The 22,933-nt window shown below is 37.3% G+C and overlaps 2 protein-coding genes across 6 annotated transcripts; both read left to right on the top strand.

Moving 5' to 3' along the window:
• On the top strand, nt 1-5,360 carry LOC113510133 (proteasome subunit alpha type-2). The gene is made up of 6 exons (XM_026893560.3): nt 1-113; nt 300-376; nt 790-888; nt 1,916-2,072; nt 3,704-3,859; nt 5,139-5,360. The coding sequence occupies exons 1-6, from the start codon at nt 73-75 to the stop codon at nt 5,311-5,313; spliced, it is 705 nt and encodes a 234-aa protein (XP_026749361.1). The 5' UTR covers nt 1-72; the 3' UTR covers nt 5,314-5,360.
• Nucleotides 5,361-6,499: 1,139 nt separating this feature from the next.
• Nucleotides 6,500-22,731, top strand: LOC113510102 (zinc finger protein 28-like). 5 transcript variants are annotated; one of them, XM_052901297.1, is made up of 8 exons: nt 13,786-14,009; nt 14,525-14,648; nt 15,776-15,910; nt 16,255-16,521; nt 17,812-17,926; nt 18,744-18,901; nt 19,677-19,833; nt 21,367-22,728. In XM_052901297.1, the coding sequence occupies exons 1-8, from the start codon at nt 13,890-13,892 to the stop codon at nt 21,536-21,538; spliced, it is 1,248 nt and encodes a 415-aa protein (XP_052757257.1). In that variant the 5' UTR covers nt 13,786-13,889; the 3' UTR covers nt 21,539-22,728. The 5 variants fall into 5 exon arrangements, with proteins under 5 accessions (XP_052757256.1, XP_052757255.1, XP_052757259.1 ...); XM_052901296.1 differs by lacking the exons at nt 13,786-14,009; nt 14,525-14,648 and adding an exon at nt 6,500-7,190 and having other exon boundaries at nt 16,255-16,425; nt 21,367-22,729; XM_052901295.1 differs by lacking the exons at nt 13,786-14,009; nt 14,525-14,648 and adding an exon at nt 6,500-7,190.
• Nucleotides 22,732-22,933: the final 202 nt, after the last annotated feature.

The following is a 22,933-nucleotide window of genomic DNA, read 5'->3' as shown; positions in this document are numbered from 1 at the left end:
GCTTATATTGTCTAATATGACAGCGACAGGACAGTAAGCAGATTTTGAGGTTTGACATTTTGCAATGTAATCATGGCGTCGGAACGGTATAGTTTCTCTCTCACAACTTTCAGGTAAAAAATATGTTTTTAATTATTATTTATATGTTTTTATAAATTAAGTGTATTCATTATTATGTGCCGATATTAACTTATACATTCGTCATCGTTTAATAAGGATAAATAAAGTAAATATTGTGTTTGAAAACTCGTTACGGAATACCTTTACAAAATAATTGAAAGTGTTATATTTATTTCTAGCCCTTCGGGAAAATTAGTGCAAATTGAATATGCATTAGCGGCTGTGGCAGCCGGCGGTACCTCCGTCGGAATAAAAGGTATTTTAATATGTACTTTTAGGTTAGTTGAGAGTTATGAGCAATTTCCTACAATAATTTTCATTAACTCTTACGTTTATGCTTGTATTTTGAAAATAATTAAATGGTAAACGGGAGTGTTAGTGTGTTCATATGTTTTGTATCAAGTAATTTCTATTTATTATATTTTTAATTTGTACTTTTTATTTTTATTTTAAATAGTATTTTTGTACATGACTTGCAATTGTTTATGTGACCCATAAGTATAGGAGAATTATTGTTTATTTTATATACAGTATTTCAGTTGTTTCTTATATGTTAAGAGGTCACTCAAAAACCGCACATTGATTTAAAAAAATTATTTTTTATTTTCATGAATCTGAGTCATTTTGTTATGGTGGTATTATACTTTTAAATCAATAAATTTTTTGCAGCATCCAATGGCATTGTGATTGCTACTGAGAACAAACACAAGAGCATACTGTACGATGAGCACAGTGTGAACAAAGTTGAAATGATCACTGGTCATATTGGTTAGTAATATTTTTTTTTATACAACTTAGAATGGCAAACAAGCTGACGGCTCACCTGATGGAAAGTGGTAACCATCGCTTATAGATATGAGCAGTACCATTGACATAACAGAGGATACTGTTTCGCCCATGATACCCCCCATGCGTTGCCATTTCTGAGGACTCAGGTGTTATTTCTCTGTACCCTGTAAATTCATGTCATATTGTACCCTTTAAACCGAAGACAACCATGCAAACACAACTGCTCCATGGTTGAAACACGAATGGGACAGAAGTATCCAAGCAAACGACTTTTGTACAAAGTCTTCTCTGGTACAAAAAATAGATAATCTAAATAAGTATACAGTCATGACACACCTCACACATAGACACACTTTTCTCACACAGGTGTACACAACAGACATATTATTATACAGGGTGTCCTAGAAGTCGATGTCCAGCTGGAATTGGGTAACAACAATAAAAACAATCTAAGTTATATGTTTTAAATATTAGTCTCACTCTTACTTCCTTAAGTGACATTTCTATTGATATAACAGACACATACACACATTTGTACATACGCATACACACTCAATTATACACACATACTTCTATACATACAATCTCACACACAGCTCTAATTCTACCTTTGGCATATTTGCAAGTAAGTTATTGAAGTCGCTGGTGGAAGACCCAAAAAAAAACCAATTTTATAAATATAACTAAATTTAATTCTAAAAATAATTATTACAATAATAAGTATCTTCAGATCGATGTGTGATCCGTAAGTGAAGTTATATAAAATCAAACATAAAGGAAATGGGTATTTTTGCTGCGGAAATTGAAATGCTGACTGGATGCAGGTGTCTTTCTCGGTAGCGCACCTTCTTGCGTCATGCTAGGTGGTCCGATCCGATCGCCGTTGAGGGTGTGTCGTAATACTTGATAGATATCTACTATAACAAGTAAACATGAATTAAACATTTAAAAAAAAATATTGAATCCACTTACAGTTGACTAAAGTGCTCTTTTTTTATATCACCAGGCATGGTATATTCAGGAATGGGCCCAGACTACCGACTGCTCGTCACCCAAGCTCGCAAGATGGCGCAGCAGTACTATTTGATGTACCACGAACCTATACCCACCGCTCAACTCGTGCAGAGAGTCGCTACTGTTATGCAGGAGTACACACAATCCGGGTAAGGCACAAGTGTTTCTTAATCACAATTAAACATATTGAACAAAGTTTAAATGCATAAGGGCCAGGTTATTTTAGACAAGCATACAACACAATATCAGAAATGTTTTCTCCCATGAACACTCAGGTCATGGAAATAGGTCCCTGGCTACATTTTCCCCAGAGACTACAGTATAGGGTTCTTTAAAAGGGGGGTAAAGAGGTTTTTACAGAGTCGGCAACACATGTGTAATACCCCTGGTATTGCAGCCGTTCATGGGCTATGGTAACCACTTACCAGCAGGTGGGTAGTTTGCTACCTCAATGGTATATAAAAAAAAAGGCATGGTACATTAAAATACATGTTTTGAAAATATAACATCTTCAAAAACTGTTAAATCCTATTACCTCTCACTTTAGTACTATTTTCCTGTGTTCCCTCTTGGTTTTCCTTTGTCATTTTTTTTTTCTGTTGTATGTGTGCTATTAAGTATGTGTATGTTATGTATATATTTAATTGTGTATATATTATATATGTATGTGTATGTATGTATGTATATATGTTTGTATATGATAATATTTATATAATAGTGCGCCACCCTTTGTCTTTTTCTCAATGTCCTCTACCCAATTGTTGTCTGGAAGAGATTGCTTAGCGATAAGGCCGCCTTTTGTATCACTTCTCATTAATATTTACTGTATTTGTTATTTCTCTTTTTACTTGGTGCAATAAAGTGTAAAATAAATAAATAAACATCTGTTGAGATGTAATTCTATCACCATCATGATATCGGCCACTATTGTCTATTGCTGCAGATAGGTGCCCCTACGAACTTGTTATAAGGAATGGGCCTGAGCTACCTACATTCATTGACTCCCTTCAATACATTTGAGGTGGTCACTCCATCTAGTAGGGGTTTTTTTTTATGGGTGAAAATGGTATGGTAACCCCGCCTGCGCTAACGCTATACGCTGGCGGAGCACCAGTGAAGGGTGATAGATGAGAATGAAAACAGGCCAGTTAGCCTATCATGACGAATTCATCAGGAATAAACCATGTTTCCCCCCTGTTATCCCTCACTGGTGCCCCACAAGTGTATATTTATAGCGCAGGTGGGGTACCCATTCCATTTACACCCATTAAAAAAAATTACTCGCATTGGTATTGTTGCGACTGACTATCGGTGACGGTAGATTTTTACCAGAGGGAGACTCTGTACAAAAGTCGATTGCTTGGGTACCTCTGTCCCATTCGTGTTTCAACCGTGAAGCAGTTGTGTTTGCATGGCTGTGTTTCGGTTTGAAGGGTGGGATATGGCGTGAATTTACTGGGTACAGAGGAATAACACCTGAGTTCTCAGGAATGGCAACGCATGGGAGGTATCATGGGCGAAACAGTATACTCTATGATGTCCATGGTATTGCTCATGTCTATAGGCGACGGTTACCACTTTCCATCAGGTGGGCCGTCGTCTTGTTTGCCATTCTAAGTTGTATAAAAAAAAAAAGGTCCGCCTTTTGTACCATAGTTTCTTTCGGTCAATAAAGTTATTTAATTTAAATAAATAAATGTGATAGTAGCCTGAGGGAAATTTTATCAAGGAAATTTTGAAAAGTTTATGCAGGCCTTTTAAAATACTATTGACATTACAGAGGTGTGCGTCCCTTCGGAGTGTCTCTGCTGATATGCGGTTGGGACAACGACCGCCCATACCTGTTCCAGTGTGATCCGTCCGGTGCTTACTTCGCATGGAAGGCCACTGCCATGGGCAAGAACTTCAACAACGGGAAAACATTCCTTGAAAAGAGGTATGATGGTAGGCACGGGTGATATGGATACCGGTCTGATATTTGTTGGGTTCCTCTGGACATTGATGGCGGGAAAACAGGTCATCACCCATTTCGATAACGCCCATATCGGTCGGATATCTATTTTCGAATATGTCAAAAGTCTGTTATCCAATATTATTTTTTGAGTAACAGACTTTTAACATATTCGTTATTGCACCAGTATATAGATATTATAACTAAAATATATATATATTGCTATATATTACCCATACCTAATGTGGAGTACAGGGGGGAAAGAGATTGTTAGTAATGGGGTCAAATAGCCCCATTACTAGCAATATATCCTGTCAGGTCGACCTCCGCGAGGAGTTTGACAGCCCCATTGCTAGCAATATGCCTTATTAGGTCGACCTCCACATGGTTCTCCCTGGAAACCGTCGTGAACAATTCTTGTCGAATTCGTCACGATGGGCTAACTGACCTACTTCATCTCCTCACCTATCATCCTTCACTGGTACCCCGCCGGTGTATACCGATAGTGCGGGCGGGGTTACCATTCCATTATCATCCATTAAAAAAAAAATCAGGGCTTATGTATTTACTCTTCATAATAACATTGTAACAACTCTTATGTTATAAATAAATATTATATTATTAATAAATATAAATAAGGAAATAAATAATAGTTGCTTATTAAATAGAAAATTAATTTGTTAAGTAAAATATTAATTTATTTCTCTTTCCACCATTGTGTAAAGCTGATGTGATTTGTTATTTTTAGCTAGCTAGTTATTTTTAGATGAAAGAGGTTTAAATTTTCCGTATACATTCTGCCTCTGTGTCGGCGTGCAAATGTTTAACAAGAAATTTACATATATATGTAATATATTGTAAATATTTTATGTCAATCGTTTTTTTTTTTTTTATAAAACTTGGAATGCCAAACAAGTAGCCACATTAAAAGTAATTCTACTTCAAAATGTTACAACAATCCAAATTTATTTTGTTCATATTCCCGCCAAATAAGCTTCGACCTTATAGTGTAGGTGAATCTCCTAATTTTTTTTTCAAAGCTAATTTTTTTTTATTTTTTAAGTACGTTTGTTCCGTTGTGGAACAGACTAAGGTTGGAGACCATGCTGCCTAGTCTTCAATATGATAAATTGGATTTTTTTTTCTTTTGCATTGCCTGACTTTTTACTTTATAATCTACGGGATCGTGTAATTTCACTGCCATAACCAACAATATTTTATTTAAATGTTATAAAAAAATTGACCATGTTTTTCTACCATACAGATATACGGAAGAGTTGGAGCTCGATGATGCAGTGCACACAGCTATCCTGACCCTCAAAGAAGGCTTCGAAGGTCAAATGACTGAAGATAATATAGAAGTGGGTATTTGCGACGCGAGTGGTTTCAGGCGGCTCGAGCCGGCGCACGTTAAGGATTACTTGGCGAATATACCATAAGTAGTTTAATATTTTGATCGGAATAAATGATTTTTTTTATATATATATATTTAAGATTTTTTATTTCTTAACTTTTACCTTACCTAAAAACAAAACCTGCAATTCTGTTTACGTGGATTTTGGAAATATGAATAAACTACTACTAGATGGCGTTATAAGATAAAACACGCCAGATTTTAAGCTTTTCGGGAACCATTGTCAGCACAGAAACTGATTTGGTACCATAGATTTGTGTAATTCCGAATCACAATATTTGTCTATGACAAAAATAAAAAATATCTCGAATCAGTTACAGTTATATATATATATATATATATATATATATATATATATATATATATATATATATATATATATATATATGTTAAGAATTGTAGCTTAAATAAATTTCGCCTGGCAACATTTTTACAAAATAAAAAAAGTCTGTCGGTTGTTATCGAATGTGTCGGTAGAACGTACGTTCGTTGTCGTCGTTCTCGTTTAAAAATATTATCGCACGCGTGCATATATTGCCGCGAATATCGTTTGTCTTTTCGTATCGCTTTTTTTAATCATATCACACATAACCAAGAGGCTGATTGAGAGGAGGGCATTGCACTGCTGGTCGGTTCAAGGCGGTGGATAGGTAACCTGGATCTGAAGGTAAGTTCGAACGAGCCAGAAGTACTGGGAAGCCTAAAGCCAGAACCGAATCCTGCAAACTACAAAGTTTCAGGTCAGTGGTCTCCACTTTCATTATCCTCTTGTGTTTCTTATGTTAACTACCACCATTGTATTAAAATTTCATACAGTCCACTAATAACCGTTGCCGGACGATTAATTTCATTTTTTGTAAGATCTTATTTTACGAACGGTCAACATTTTGTTGGTCCTTCGGCGGATTTTGTTGTAAGGCGATCTTTGGATAATTTAGTGTAATTTCGAGTTTAAAAAACTAATTTTCGTAATTCTTTCGCATTATTAATTTTTTGTAAAAATAAGTGGGTACTTTTACATCATACATTAGCAATCAGGATTTCTTCCATTTTGACGCCATATTGCGTTTCGTTGTATTAATTTCATGAAACGTTTTGTTCCATCATTTTGTCGCAATAAATCTCGCCGATCGTTTTTATTGAAATAACTTTTTGCAAAATAATAAAAACATTATTCATTGAATATAAATAAATATTTTCATTGTTAATATTGATAATTTAAAAATCGTAATTCTTTATCTAAAATATTTAAATTGATTTTGCGCTAATAAAACTTATCGTTTCAGAACGTATCTTAAAAGTGACTGTCAATGTAAAAATTGATTGTCATATTTTGTTTTCGTAATTTGGTTGTCAATTTCGTTTGTTTTGATTTTGTTGTTTGTTATTTTCCAAGTTATTTCATTTTATTTGGATATTGCGTTGTAATTAAAAAATAGTTATTTTGTTAAACAATGGAAACCAGTCGTTCATCGTTGGATGCAGGCGATAGAAATCGCATTGGGCGTGATTATGCTTTTGCCCGCATAGAAATGATGGAGGGCACCGATTTAATTGGTTATAGTTTACAGGATGTAAAGGATATTGAGGATGATTTCCATAAGTCACAGTTGGAACTATTAACATCGTTGTCCGGGAGTGATACATCCAGTGAATTAAAATTGTCATTTCGTTTTGAGCAAATAGTAAAATCAATAAAACATCGTTTGAAAAATATAGAACAGAAACCTGTTATATCGTCTAGTGGTAGTAGTAATATGAAATTACCCAGAATTATTATAAAACCCTTTGACAGCCGTATTGAAAATTGGGTCTCTTTTATTCAGTTGTTCGACTCACTAATTCACTCTAAAGAGATAGCACCAGTAGAAAAACTTCATTACTTATTGTCAAATGTTCAAGGTGAAGCTTTAGATTTAATAAAAAATTATCCCCTTTGTGATGAAAACTATTTGTTAGCATATAACACCTTAAAACACAAATATGAACAAAAAAGAGTCATCGCTACTGTCTTTTATGAAAGATTATTAAATTGTGAATCAGTGAAGTCAAAGAGTAGCTTAGAATTAAACAGAATTTGTCGAACATTTAAAGAAAATTTAGATATACTTTCGAAATACCAGTTACCTGATAGTAATTTCATGTTATTTAATTTGTTGTGGAGTAAATTGGATGCAGTAACAAGGGAAGCATTTGAGTTACAACTGGATTCAAATGTTGATATACCTAAATATGAAAATTTAATTAACTTCATAGAAAAAAGAAGTCGAGCCTTGGAGAATTCAAACACATCAAAGTCAAATATTATTACTAGTAAACCAACAATTAGGTCAAAACCATCGCTTATTGTGCCTTCGGTTAACTGTATTGCTTGTTCTTCTTCCAGTCATAGTGTGGAGAAGTGTTCAAAATTCAATAGCTTGTCACCCTTTGAAAGATTCTCTTTAATAAAAGAAAATAAACTGTGTATTGGATGTTTTCGGCCCTCACATATTGTAAAGAATTGTAGAACATTTAGCAATTGTTCTAAGTGTAAATATAGACATCACACTTTACTTCATTTTGACAAAGGTGATAATACAGAGCTTTCACCGCAAGCTTCAGCAGTTACCACCACCTTGGCTGTATTGGGCACTAAAACTCAAGTTTTGTTTTCAACTGCAGTTGTTCTCATTAAAACTAAATTAAATAAATGGACACCTATTCGTATTCTTTTGGATAGTGCTAGTGCTTGCAATTTTATTACACACACCTGTGCAAGGAAACTTGGACTTCACATTGGGAATACCAAACAATCTGTTAGTGGTATTGGTCATGTGTCAGCGGACACACTTGGATCAGTCGCTTGTGAAATTATTCCATCAAATGGTGATGTCACTTGTAAATTTTCATTTGAAGCTTTTATTTTACCAAAGATTTGTTCAGATATGCCATCCGGACAAATTGATGTCTCGGCTTGGAAACATATTCTGGATTTGGATCTTGCTGATCCCTCGTTCCACATACCTGGACCTATCGATATGTTAGTTAGTGTTAACATTTTGACATCAGCACTTCAAGAAGGCCTTGTCAAAGGCAATGTAGGTCAGCCCATTGCTGTTAGCACTGTATTCGGCTGGGTAGTGATGGGAGAATGTGCTACTCATGTTGATTCTTATCGTTCTCATCGTGTCTCTAGTTCCACAAACAATGATTGTCTCTTTGTTTCAAGTTGGTCTTTGGACAGCAATATTAAACGTTTTTGGGAATTAGAAACTATTGATCCCCCAAATCTGTCGTACTTTCGAAATCAGAATTATCGTGTGAAAACTATATGAACGCTTCATATTGTCGTAGTCCTGAAGGTAGGATGGTAGTACCATTAACTTTCGTTGACCCTCAGGCGAAGCCCAAGTTTTGTAATTCTCGTGAGATTGCTCTCAAGCGTCTTTTAAATTTGGAGAGGAAATTTAAAACAAACCCTCTATTTCGGACTGCTTATGTCAAATTCATGGATGACTATTTTCAAAGTGGTCACATGGAGGAAGTTGAACCACCTTCATCGAATGATGGTAATTTTTATTACATTCCGCATCATGGAGTGATGCGGCCTGACTCGGCTACTACTCCTTTGCGTACAGTATTCGATGCAAGCGCCAAGGATACTACAGGAAGGTCCTTAAATGATTCTTTATTACCGGGCCCTAAGCTGCAAAAGAACATTTTTGACTTGTTAGTCAGATTTCGTTGGCATGCAGTTGTGTTCACTGCAGATATCAAGCAGATGTATCGTCAATTTCTTGTTCATCTTCGAGACTGTGATTATCAACGCATTTTGTGGCGTCCTTCTCCTAATGATCCTGTTAGGGATTTTCGATTACTCACAGTGACTTATGGTGTATCCTGTGCCCCATATCAGGCTCTTTGGTGCATTGCTAGGTTGGCAAAGGAATTTTCGTCTCTTGCTTCACGTGGTAGTGCAGTATTAGCTAGAGATACTTATGTTGATGACGTCGTATCAGGCGCCGATTCTGTAGAGAATGCTCTGCAAATACGTCAGGAATTAGTAGAAATTTTGTCGTCGGGTCATCTTCACTTGCGTAAATGGACTTCAAACTGTCCAGAATTTCTAGAAAAGGTGTCAGATTCCGACTTGTACTCGGAGCAACTTCGTGATTTTGAAGATGTTCGTGATGTTTCGGTTAAAATATTGGGTCTTTCATGGTTTCCTGGGGATGATCTTTTTACATTTAAGACATCTTCCAGTGATACTCGTTGTACCAAGCGATCCATTCTGTCGGACATCGCTAGAATCTTCGACCCATTGGGTTTGTTAGCACCAGTGGTATTTCTGGCAAAATATTTGATACAACTTTTGTGGTTATCGGGTGTCGATTGGGATAGTGATGCTCCCGTCACTATCAGTCAAGAGTGGTCTAAATTTAAATCAAAATTGTCGTCGTTAAGTTCGTTTTCCATTCCTCGCAGAATGGTCGAGTCTTTCGAGTCATTACAACTCCATGGGTTCTGTGATGCCTCGGAAAGAGGTTATTGTGCCGTCATATATTGTCGTGTCGTTAAGAATGATGGTTCTGTCGTCGTGCGCTTGTGTTGTGCAAAATCAAAGGTAGCTCCTCTACGTAAGTGCTCAATTCCACGTTTGGAATTGTTAGCAGCTGTCTTATTGTCGGACTTAATTTGCTCATTTGTCGATGCTTTAAAAGAGTTTTATCCCTTTAGTAATATTTATGCTTGGTCAGATTCAACTGTCGCTCTGACTTGGATTCGTGCTTGTCCATCTAAATGGAAAACTTTCGTGGCTAATAGAGTGGTAAATATTCAGGAGAAAGTCCCTCCGCAAAATTGGCATCACGTTTCTGGGTTTGAAAATCCAGCGGATTGTGGTTCTCGCGGCTTACTTCCTGTTGATTTAGTTCAGAATACGTTATGGTGGGCGGGACCTGCCTGGCTCTCCAACCCTGAAGTGTCGTGGCCACATTCAGAGATGTCGTTCGATCAAGCCGCTGCTGATGAACAAAAGATTTATAGTCTTTTCACAGCCTCTAATATGTCGTTTATAGATGATTTATTAAATAGATTCTCGTCGTTACAGCGCGCCTTGCGTATTTTGGCTTATTGTTTTAGATATATTCATAATTTGCAAAACCCTATGCTGAAAAATAATTGTAATTTGTCGGGTGCAGAGATAAATCAAGCGTTTCGTTTTCTAGTGAGGCATGTTCAGGAGCGTTGTTTTGCATCAGAATTTTGTAGTTTATCGAAGGAAGGATCGTCGCTTTCCATTTCCAAACCCATTCGAAAGTTGTCTCCATTCTTGGATGAACATGGTCTTTTGAGGGTGGGCGGTCGGCTTTCCAAGGGAAACCTAACTTATGATGTCAAACATCCAATTTTATTGCCTCGTAATCATAAATTAACAACACTCATTATCGAAGAGTATCATCATCGGTTTATGCACCCTGGTATGCAAACTTTGAAAAACTTATTATCTCAAGAGTTTTGGATATTGTCTTCGAAGAGAGCTATTCATGCAGTAATATCCTCGTGTGTAAAATGCTTTCGTGCTCATCCTAGAGTTGCAGCGCCACCTATCATGGGTAACTTACCAGCGTGTCGTATCAATCAAATAAAGCCATTTTCGGTTTCGGCAGTCGACTATGCTGGTCCTTTCGATATTAGTTTGGGTCGTGGTCGTGGTACACGTACATTTAAATCGTACGTATGTGTTTTTGTATGCACTGCCACCAAGGCAGTGCACCTTGAACTCGTGTCTGAGTTAACTACGGAAGCATACCTAGCAGCTTTAAGGCGCTTTATCGCTCGGCGCGGTCGTTGCTCTCGGTTGATTTCGGATCAAGGTAGAAATTTTATCGGTGCAGCAAATGTATTGCATGACTTGCTGCAAAATGCTACGCATGTAGAACAAATTGAATTTGTCTTTAATCCACCCGGTAGTCCGCATTTTTCCGGTTTAGCAGAAGCTGGTGTGAAGTCAATAAAGACTCATTTGTCTCGTGTAATAGGTATACAACGTCTTACTTTCGAAGAGTTTTATACCGTCTTAGCTCAAATAGAGGCCATGTTAAACTCAAGACCTCTATCGCCTATCAGTTCGGATCCCAATGACTTTTCGGTGTTGACTCCTGGTCATTTTCTCACCATGGAACCTCTCACTATATTACCTGAAAGTAATCTAGTTGATATAAAATTGGGACCGTTGCAGCGTTGGAAATTGCTACAAAAAATCCATCAGGATTTCTGGCGCAAGTGGCATTTAGAGTACTTGCATACCTTGCAGTCGCGTCTCAAATGGTACAACAAACAACAGGAGATTGATGTCGGCACTCTTGTTCTCATTGTCAATGAGCAATGCAGTCCAATGAAATGGAGGATTGGTCGAGTAGTCAAACTTCACCGTGGTACTGATGGAGTTTGTAGAGTCGTTACCATTCGAACCAATTCTGGTGAATGTAAGAGGCCAGTCGTTAAACTGTGCCCTCTACCGTTATCAAATTAAAGACCTTTGTTAAATTTTTGTCGTTTAACTTGTCGTTATTTATCGTTAAATTAATTGTGTCGTTTGAAAGGAAACCTATTGCTAATGTGTAATTAGGAAAATATGTTGTATTTTGGTGGGCGGAATGTTAAGAATTGTAGCTTAAATAAATTTCGCCTGGCAACATTTTTACAAAATAAAAAAAGTCTGTCGGTTGTTATCGAATGTGTCGGTAGAACGTACGTTCGTTGTCGTCGTTCTCGTTTAAAAATATTATCGCACGCGTGCATATATTGCCGCGAATATCGTTTGTCTTTTCGTATCGCTTTTTTTAATCATATCACACATAACCAAGAGGCTGATTGAGAGGAGGGCATTGCACTGCTGGTCGGTTCAAGGCGGTGGATAGGTAACCTGGATCTGAAGGTAAGTTCGAACGAGCCAGAAGTACTGGGAAGCCTAAAGCCAGAACCGAATCCTGCAAACTACAAAGTTTCAGGTCAGTGGTCTCCACTTTCATTATCCTCTTGTGTTTCTTATGTTAACTACCACCATTGTATTAAAATTTCATACAGTCCACTAATAACCGTTGCCGGACGATTAATTTCATTTTTTGTAAGATCTTATTTTACGAACGGTCAACATATATATATATATATATATATATATATATATAAATTATATATATATATAATAAATTATTAACACAACTCTGAATGAAATTTGTTTTTACTGTTCTAAGACTGCATCGTAGTCTTAAAAAAATAAAATTAATCTGATAATTTCTAATTCCACTTCTTTACAATTTCTAATAGATGTAAATCAAGATTATTATAAATTTAGTTTAAAGTAGTTCATAAAATAGTAATTTGGTGGAACTATGAAATTATCAGGTTAATAGAAAATTAGAGATATGGCGCCTCAGAATCGATCTTATTGCCTTTATAGTAAAATCTGTGCCTCTAGTGAGAAAGGTTATAACTCAAGTTATAGCCTTTTTCTTTTTTAGGCTACTTTAAATAAGCAAATTTTTCTCTTTCGAATGGTATAAGAATCGTAACGATATCTTTAAAAACAATAGAGATAGTAAACATGTAAAAGGCTACAATTAACAAAATATTTGTGGTAAAAAAGTCATAATTAGAAATAAAACTACAATATTTTACAAAAATTATTTTTGTAAAATGAATCAGTTCGATTTGAACCCTTCTACACCATTTAATAGCGATTATTTTTTATAGCGTAAAATACACAACATTGTTTTTCTTCAATACTTCAATAAAATCGTTTTAATTCAACTTAAAACTATTTTCACATCATAATTTTAATATTTTTGTTAAGTGTGTTTAGGTATAATAGAATTATTTTTAAAACTATAGGTTTTACACAAAAACCGACAATTTCATAAGAAAGAGGAGAAAAAATTACTATAAATGCAATCATTGACTTGTTCAATTAGCAAATAATAAAAGCAGCAGAATTTTTTTTCTTTATTTAAAATAGTTTTTTGGCTCTCCTGAAAAGTGACCATTTTGAATTGAACTCTTTCTCACTAGAGGCACAGAAATAGGCAATTATTTATACTCTGGGTTGTGTTTTGAGTCAATCAACAATCAAGTTCGATCTTTGAGCTAAAGATTTTATAAGAAATATTTAAAAAGACTTAAAACTTATGTCAATCATACTTACATACATGTGAATTAGTTTTTTTATTTCTTCAAATGTATGGATGTGTATCTTTTGCTTAATTTTGACAATAAGTTCTTTTTGACACAATTTAATTTTTTAATGACATATATTTAAAATTCCAGACAAATTATTATATTGAAGACTAGGCAGCATGGTCTCCGACCTTAGCCTGTTCCACAACGGAACAAACGTAATAAAAAAAAATATTTAAATATGTAAACATAACCTCACATTCCAGACAATTTATCTTTTTGAAGACTAGGCAGCATGGTCTCCGACCTTAGCCTGTTCCAAACGGAACAAACGTACTAAAAAAAAAAAACATAACCTCACAACTTTTATTTATTTACATTGTTCAATATTTGTTTATTGTTTACTTTTTTCCTTACTATTTAAATAATCAATGAATTATAGAAATGTCAATTGATACGTACTTCTGCTTTTGTTGTTTATCCACAGACGAGTTGAGTAATTTATTTGGTCTTGAAAACAAAGTGAATTATGTAGAAGTTCTAAAAGAAATATTCTTGATTACTGTAAGTTCATTTAAATGGTTATTAAAAATAATATTAAGACATAAGCTTTAAATTAATTATATAAGATCGCAATTAATTTTCATCATCACCTTCCTACCCGTATTCCAAATATTATTTGAGGTCTGCGTAGTGTTTTTCTCATCCATTCTTCTTTATTCGCTAATTATTATTATAGAATTCGTATCAAAATCATACGGTAATATTAATGAATAATGTTACTTTTCGTTGGAATCCTATTTAGTGACTAAGATATATATAAGAAATAATTTCAGATTTTGCTCTATAAAAAACATTTAATTCAATCTTAGAAAATGAAATAAACATGGCTGTAAATACTTAAATGAATATTTATTACATTTGTAAGTAGTACATTTGAAAGATAAAGCAGTTATATAAGTAAAATCAGTTCAAAATTGATGATGATAATGGAACAGCCTAAATCTTTTTTTAAACTAGTCTAAAATTTGATTTTAGAATCTAATTTTTTTTTAATCTGAGTAAGATTATGTCTTTAGCTATCCACAGAGGATTATGAAGACAACTGCTACATATGTGGTGTGTGTGCCAACATATTGAGAGATGCACACAGCTTCAGGAATCAATTGTATGACACATTGAATGTTCTATCTACAAATGGATGTTAGTAATGTATTTTTTACTAGGTTTTTATCCATTACTCCATACATACATACATACATATCTGTCACGCCTGTCTCCCATTAGGGTAGGCAGAAACAATGGAACGCCAAATGCTTTGATTCAAACAAACCTCTTTCGCTTCTTCCACATTCATCAATCTTTTCATACACGCTCGCCGGTTACGGGTACTTTTAATTCGGCTCTTCTTCAGCACATCGCCTGTTTGGTCAACATACGTCCGTCTAGGGCGGCCCCTACCAACATCTCCATTCATTCTTGCTCCATAAATCTCTTTCTACTATAATAATAATAATATACTTTATTACTCAGACTACAATTTGGTCCATTTTGTTAGTAACAGTTTTCTTACAAACTATGTTAGTAAAAAGGAAAAGCAAATTAATTAAAGCAGTTCACTCAGACGTGAGCCAGCCGACTAGAACAGCACCTGAATGAAATGCCCAATTATAGGCGAGTTATATTTATCGCCTATTACTTTTAGAATGCTGTCGGTGCTTGTCCTAACCCTGTGTAGCAATGATGCAGTCCTCTTTCTCCTTACAGCGTAGTAGTTATCTACGCGAGATTGAGCAAATATACCTTCTTTGAGTTCTGTAAGTACAGTAGACGTTTTAGAGACACAAAGCCATAAAGTTATATCTGTTACGTTGGTGGCACGACGCCTGTACCAGTTACGAAGAGGGTACATTCACATGTGATTTTTGTGCAATAGCAAATTATGTTTACGTGCGTACACTTAACCGAAGGCGTGCGGATACTTTCCCGCCGATGCGGGTGAAAACCCGCGTTTCCCTTGTTCGTTAAATGATTAAATAAAACTAAAAAAATTATTGTTAGAATTGAAATTTTATATTTTGTTTTTCATCTCAAATGTTTATAACGTTAAAATAAAAGTTTTTTTTATTCTTTTCAATTATTAAAATTCTGGAAGCAATTAACTGAAAAATGCGTACGTTAACCTACATTACTCTATTATTTTATCTCTTTTTACTGTGTATGTCTGTCTATGTCTATTGTTATTTTTGTAATGTAAGTAAAAAAATAAATTATCTATCTATCTATTTATCTATCTATCTATCTATCTACAAAGAAATCGTATTTTATAGTAATTGATATACACAAGTTTGATGGCAGTATCTTGGTCAAGAAAATCAATGATGACGTGTCCGATTTTGATAAAAAATCCGGAGGTAATGATGTTGACGAATTGTACGGGAGCTGTAGTGATGGTGACGTTAAGGGTGAGTTGTTAACACATTTGCTTTTCCAACCAACTTATTGCTCGGGTACCTCTGTCCCATTCGTGTTTCCACCGTAAATCTGTTGTGTTTGCATGGCTGTGTTTCGGTTTGAAGGGTGGGATATGGCGTGAATTTACTGGGTACAGAGGAATAACATCTGAGTCCACAGAAATGGTAACGCATGGGGGGTATCATGGGCGGAACAGTATACTCTGTTATGTCCATGGTACTGCTCATGTGTATAGGCGACGGTTACCACTTTCCATCAGGTGGGTCGTCAGCTTGTTTGCCATTCTAAGTTTAAACAATTTGCTATTTATAACTTCTCTCTTTACCATTCACAGAATCACCAGAACCGATAAAGGAAGAGAATATGGATTCGAACAGTTTAATAAGCGAACAGTTCTCGAAAATCCACTCCCAGATAGAAAGAGACAAAGACACAATGCACATTGATAAAGGAAAAGGACAAGGGACAAAAGAAGTGTATTACGAAGTGACAGACGATTTCAAGTGTAAGATATGTTCAACGGCGTTACCGAACGCTTACGTCTTCCATTTGCATATGAATGAACATTTTCCGAACCACATATGCGAGTTATGCGGGAAAGGTAGGTGTTGGATTAAAAAAAAAGGGTGAAGAGCAAACCCGGTTCAATAGGATCTATGAAATGATGATATAAAGCAGGGGGAAGCACAAAAGATCCGCTTGGGTCAACGTGCAACGGCTTAGCTGACCCCATATGCGGAAAAAAAGAAGAAACCTGAGGGCCTACCATTAAATGTTTTCCAAAATTTCGGAGCCGAACGAAACACAAATTTGATGTTAAAATTACATAATACTTACCATTAAAAAATATTAAAATATTATTCCTTTGGACTTTTATGGTAGGATTTGTGACGAACGAAATGTTAAACTCCATTTACTTGGCCGTATTAGGTATGAAAGAAAACACGAAATTGAGTCCGAAACATCGGATTTTCATTTCATCGTAGGCCACCTGGTTCACGTAGTCCCCGCGTGTTTTTTTTTTGATAGGTGATAATGGAATGGCAACCCCGCCTACGCTATCGGTATACGCTGGCGGGGCACCAGTGAGAGATGATTGGTGAAGATCAAGGCAGGTCAGTTGGCCTATCGTGAAGAATTTGACAACGATGGTTTCCAGAGGGAACCGCGTGGAGGTCGACCTGATAGGGTATATTGCTAGCAATGGGGCTTCTAGAACCCATTACTAACAATCCCCTTCCACCCTTCCCCCGCGTGTAGGACTTTTATACGCGTCTCTCGTTCTATCTTCAAATTGTCCAATACTTTTGTTGATTTGCATAAGGTGTCACTGTATATTGCGCGGAGATCGCGGCTGATTGAATAATTCGACACTGGCGGAGATTTATTTGTGATCTGGTAGATTTTTTTTGCTGGGTGAAAATGGTATGGTAACCCCGCCCGCGCTAACGGGATACGCTGGCGGAGCACCAGTGAAGGGTGATAGATGAGAATGAAAACAGGCCAGTTAGCCCGTCATGATGAATTCATCAGGAATTAACCATGATAGTTTCCAGGGGGAACCGCGAGGAGGTCGACCTGGTTGGGTATATTGCTAGCAATGGGATTCTCAATCTCCATTACCAACAATCCCTTCCCAAAGCGAAGCACTAAACTGAGTTGTGACCATTTTGTATTGTTATGGCACACGCACAAAATAAAATTTTACTTAGCTTTATGTATTTTTTTTTTATCATTTATGTTATCTAGCTTTTTTGTATATGTATGTTGTAATTTGTGTGCTGTAAGTAAGTAATGCAAATAAATTACCTATCTTTCTATCTACATAGATATTTAAATATATAATATATTTATATATATAAAAAAATATAGTTTTCTGTATTTTTTGCAGGTTTCCTAACTGAGAAAAGGCTGAAACGACATATGCCCTCGCACAAGAAAGGGCCTTTTAAATGTGAGGAGTGCAATGCGGAGTTCACCAACATCAACTCACTGGGCTCGCACAGGTACACGTTAAAAACACACGCATACAGTCACGGCCGCTCATGATTAAGGGTTCCGAACTGGTTACGAAACTAGTTGAGCTATCTCGATCTAATTACATGTGAGTTAATTTGATAGTTATTCCATTAAAAAATTATAGAATCATCACCTTTTCCGTGGGTGTCGTAAGAGGCGACTGAAAGAGAGCGAGGGATGGACAGCAGCGTCTTAAAACATCTCCAAAATCTAACTGTGGTTGCCAATTCGCCTGTCAAGCGTGGCAACTATTGGCACAACTCTCCAAACGAGACGTATGTCCAGCAGTGGACAGCTAAAGCTGATATGATGATAATAAGTATATGAAACAGTGTCATCAGAGAGAAGTGTGGACTGAAAGACGATGTAGTGACAAACATCGAAAAAGGAATGTTGCGTTGGTTTGGTCATTTGAAGAGGACGGATGAAAGAAGAATTACGAAAGAGATTTATCGAGCAAGAATGAATGGAGATGTCGGTAGGGGCCGCCCTAGACGGACGTATGTCGACCAAATAGGCGACGTGCTGAGGAAGGGCCAAATTAAAAGTACCCGTAACCGGCGAGCGTGTGTGACAAGATTGATGAATGTGGAGGAAGCGAGAGAGGTTTGTTTGAATCGAAGCATTTGGCGTTCCATTGTTTCTGCCTACCGTAATGGGAGACAGGCGTGACAGATATGTATGCACCGCCCACTTATTTCTCTGTTCGCCCAATGGTCGACTGGTAGAGAACACCGTCCGGTGTTCAGTCCGCCATATGTGCATAGAATTCGACTGTGCAATAAAGTTGAGATGGACGTTTAGGCAGCGCAAGCACGGGCCGGGCCCGCTGTACCGCTGCCCGCAGTGCCCCGAGCGGTTCGCGACGCTGTCGCGGCGAGCGGCACACCGCGCCGCCGCGCACGCCGCGCCGCCGCCCGCCCGCCAGTGCCGCGCCTGCGGACGACGCTTCCTGCTGGCCGGTGAGCGGGGGGAAGGGATTCTTAGTAATGGGGAGGTTTTTTGTCTGAATGGGTGAAAATGGACTGATAACCCCGCCCGCGCTATCGGTATACACCGGCGGTGCACCAGTGAAGGATGACAGGTGAGGATGAAGTAGGTCAGTTGGCCCATCGTGACGAATTCAACGAGAATTGTTCACTATGGTTTCCAGGGGGAACCACGTGGAGGTCTTTTTTTTTATACAATATAGAATGGCAAACAAGCTGACGGCCCACCTGATGGAAACTGGTAACCGTCGCCTATAGACATGAGCAGTACCGTGGACATAACAGAGTATACTGTTTCGTCCATGATACCGCCCATGCGTTGCCATTCCTGAGGACTCAGGTGTTATTCCTCTGTACCCTGTAAATTCACGCCGTATCCCACCCTTCAAACCGAAACGCAGCCATGCAAACACAGCTGCTTCACAGTTGAAACACGAATGGGACAAAGGTACCCAAGCGATCGATTTTTGTACAAAGTCTCCCTCTGATAGAGTGTATTGCTAGCAATGGGTTTATTAGACCCCCATTACTAACAATCCCTTTCCCCCCTAATGGGGAGGTTAATCCCTATTACGAACAATCCCTTCCTGCCAACCGTGGTAATTACTGGCGTCACCTCTTCCCCCCTCGCTCTTTATGGAGGAGATGTATGTTCAGCTGTGGACAGTTAGCGGCGGATATGATGATGAGGAGTAACATCTTCGCCGCTGCACCGTGGAGGTCGTAAACAGCAATATATTACCGGCAGGCAACCTCAATGCCCACATGAGGAACAAACATCTGAAAGTGAAACGCTACTTCTGCACGGAGTGCGACGCGGGCTTCTTTTACAAGCAGGAGCTCACCGCGCACGTGGCCTCGCACACCGGCCTCAAGCTGTACCAGTGTACCGTCTGCCCCAAGAGGTATGGCTTGCACCAAACTTTTATTATATGTAAGTTCCAAATTGACCCGCCATAGGCGGGGGAAACGCCATAGGTGGGGAAAACAGATCACAACCTTAAAAAAAAAAACTTAAATAACAGTTACATTTGTGATTCGGCTAGGTTACAATCCGATCACATTACGTGCACAGCTCGAGTGATTCATGTAAAGCAAACGCATAAAATAAAGAAAGTACATAAAATGTTATATAAATGTTATATTTTACTAGAGGGAGACTTTGTACAAAAGTCGATTGCTTGGGTACCTCTGTCCCATTCGTGTTTCTACCGTGAAGCAGTTGTGTTTGCATGGCTGTGTTTCGGTTTGAAGGGTGGGATATGGCGTGAATTTACTGGGTACGGAGGAATAGCACCTGAGTCCTCAGGAATGGCATCGCATGGGGGGTATCATGAGCGAAACAGTATACTCTGTTATGTCCACGGTACTGCTCATGTCTATAGGCGACGGTTACCACTTTCCATCAGGTGGGCCGTCAGCTTGTTTGCCATTTTATGTTGTATAAAAAAAAAAATAGAAAACAAGTTCTTCCTAAATATCAAATATTTTGTAGCGAATATGTCGATGGATTTGTGGTCGAGCAGTAAGTCGTTATAATGACGACACATCCTTACCACAGGATTGTAATAAGAAGTGTTATTTTTGTAGACTTGCAATGTAAACAATTTATGGGTAGGATTACGTGCTTTGTACCTGTGTATTGAAATTTAAATTAAGCAGTAGAAATGGAGAATCTATGACGTTATGAACGATTTTGTACAGATTTAGTATGGAACTACGCTGACGACGCCTCACTAAAGATGTAATATGAAAAAGTTCAGGCTTGTTTTCATAAGAGCTCAATTTTGTAATGTTACTAATGAGGTTTAACAGGCCCATTGTTAGCAATACTGGGTGTATCAGGTCGACCTCCAAGCTCTTCTCCCTGGAAACCATAGTGGTTAATTCTAGTTCAATTGGTCACTACGGGCCAACTGACCCGTCTTCATCCTCACCTGTCACCCTTCGCTGGTGCCCCGCGAGTGTATACCGATAGCGGATGCGGGGTTATCATTCCACCGTCACCTATAAAAAAAAACCTGCCATAGATACGTTAGTGTACATCATGCCCACCAATTTTATTCTTTAGACCTTTTTTATATGCAAATTAGAATGATAAACAAGCTGACGGCCCACCTGATGGAAAGTGGTAACCGTCGCCTATAGACGTGAGCAGTACCGTGGACATAACAGAGTATACTGTTTCGCCCATGATACCCCCCATGCGGTGCCATTCCTGAGGACTCAGGTGTTATTCCTCTGTACCCTGTAAATTCACGCCATATACCACCCTTCAAACCGAAACACAGCCATGCAAACACAACCGCTTCACGGTAGAAACACGAATGGGATAATTCCCATAAGCAGGAGACCTATGTCCAGCAGTGGACAGTTAAACAGATATGTTGATGATAATGAAAAATATGAACTCAATGTTCATTGCCCGTTATTTCCAGATATCCTCGTAAGAAAGCGCTGAAAGTTCATATGCGGATACATACCGGCGAGAGGCTGTTCTCGTGTGACGCTTGCGGCAAGAGCTTCACACAAAAATGCACCTTAATGTCACACGTGAAGACTCACAATAGAAAGGAAGCCAAGCAGAAAAACAAAAACGCGCCAAAATAGAACTGTTTAGTAATCCACTCTATAACATGGTCGATTCGTTCCGCTTTCTAGGAGTATTCTCGTATAACGCGTTTGTACGAGCCCGTATAACGTGTTTGTACGAGCCCGTATAACGCACTTGTAAGAGCCCGTATAACGCGCTTGTACGACCTCGTATAATGCACTTGTACGACACAACATAGGAAATCCTAGTGTACAGTCTAGGTGATTTTTTTTGTCAAGATCTACTTATCTTTTTTATATTGTTTATTTTTTTTTTATTTTTGTGAGAGTACCTTAAAATAAGAAAGAAAGAAATTAAGAAAAATATTTTATTCAGTGCAGTGTAAAAAATACAATATAAACAACAAACGAGAAAAAAAAATGAGCAAATAAAATGTACATATAATTAAACTTAATTTACCATAATTAAAAATAAACATAAAATAATCATTTTTACATCCAAAAATGCACTGAAATGGCTCCACTCAGCTTTAATGTATGTCCTAGGTGAACATACAGCTGGTTTTCAGTGGCACCAAAAATATATATATAAAAGGGGGGGAGAGAGAGGGCACTATTTATAATATTCATGATAATAATTAAAACAAAATTACAACTAATAAACACAAACCAATTACATATACTAGAAAGAACAAAATAGAATAAAATAACATTAATAAATATAAACATTAAACATATATATACAACTACTTTGCCGTAAGATTTATAGGTTAAATAGTACATAGATAATTCTTGTATAGTTTTTTAAAGGAATCTTGTAACATATAAATAAATATTGTTAAGAAATCTGTCTTTTTTTCTACGCCATGTTGTTTTATTTGTCCAGCTCCTTGGTAGGGACCCCACATATAATATATTTTAATATATATTTAATACACAATCGTAGTGATAGCCAGAGGATAGCCATTGTCGTATACTACTTTTGTTTGCAGATTTTGTCACAGTGAGGAAGAAACGCCGCAGCACTAAATGTATTTCTGTAACCCACACATACATAAACGATATATTTCCTTTGGAAAATACACTCTGTAAGCTGAGGGAAGACTAGACCAGAGGGAGACTACAAAATTAATTTGCTTGGTCACCTTTGTCCCATTCGTGTTTCAACCGTGAAACAGTTGTTTGCATGGCTGTATTTCAGTTTGAAGGATGGGATACAACAGTGAATTTACAGGGTACAGAGGAATGACACCTGAGTCCTCAGGAATGGCAACGCATGGGAGGTATTATGGGTAAAACTGTATTTTTTTATTGCAAAACAAGCTGACGGCCCACCTGATGGAAAGCGGTAATCGTTGCCTATAGACATGTTAAATCTTTTATCCAATGCAGTGTCACTTTTATCCAATTTGTTTATTCCTATGTTATTGTTTTCTATTCTTTAAATTGTGT

The sequence above is a fragment of the Galleria mellonella genome, unplaced genomic scaffold (genome assembly GCF_026898425.1).
Source record: "Galleria mellonella isolate WM207_F2 unplaced genomic scaffold, CSIRO_AGI_GalMel_v1 utg778, whole genome shotgun sequence".
In the NCBI taxonomy this organism is placed as follows: domain Eukaryota; kingdom Metazoa; phylum Arthropoda; class Insecta; order Lepidoptera; family Pyralidae; genus Galleria; species Galleria mellonella.
The sequence above is the reverse complement of the archived record's forward strand: the minus strand, read 5'-3'. Positions and strand labels throughout refer to the sequence as shown.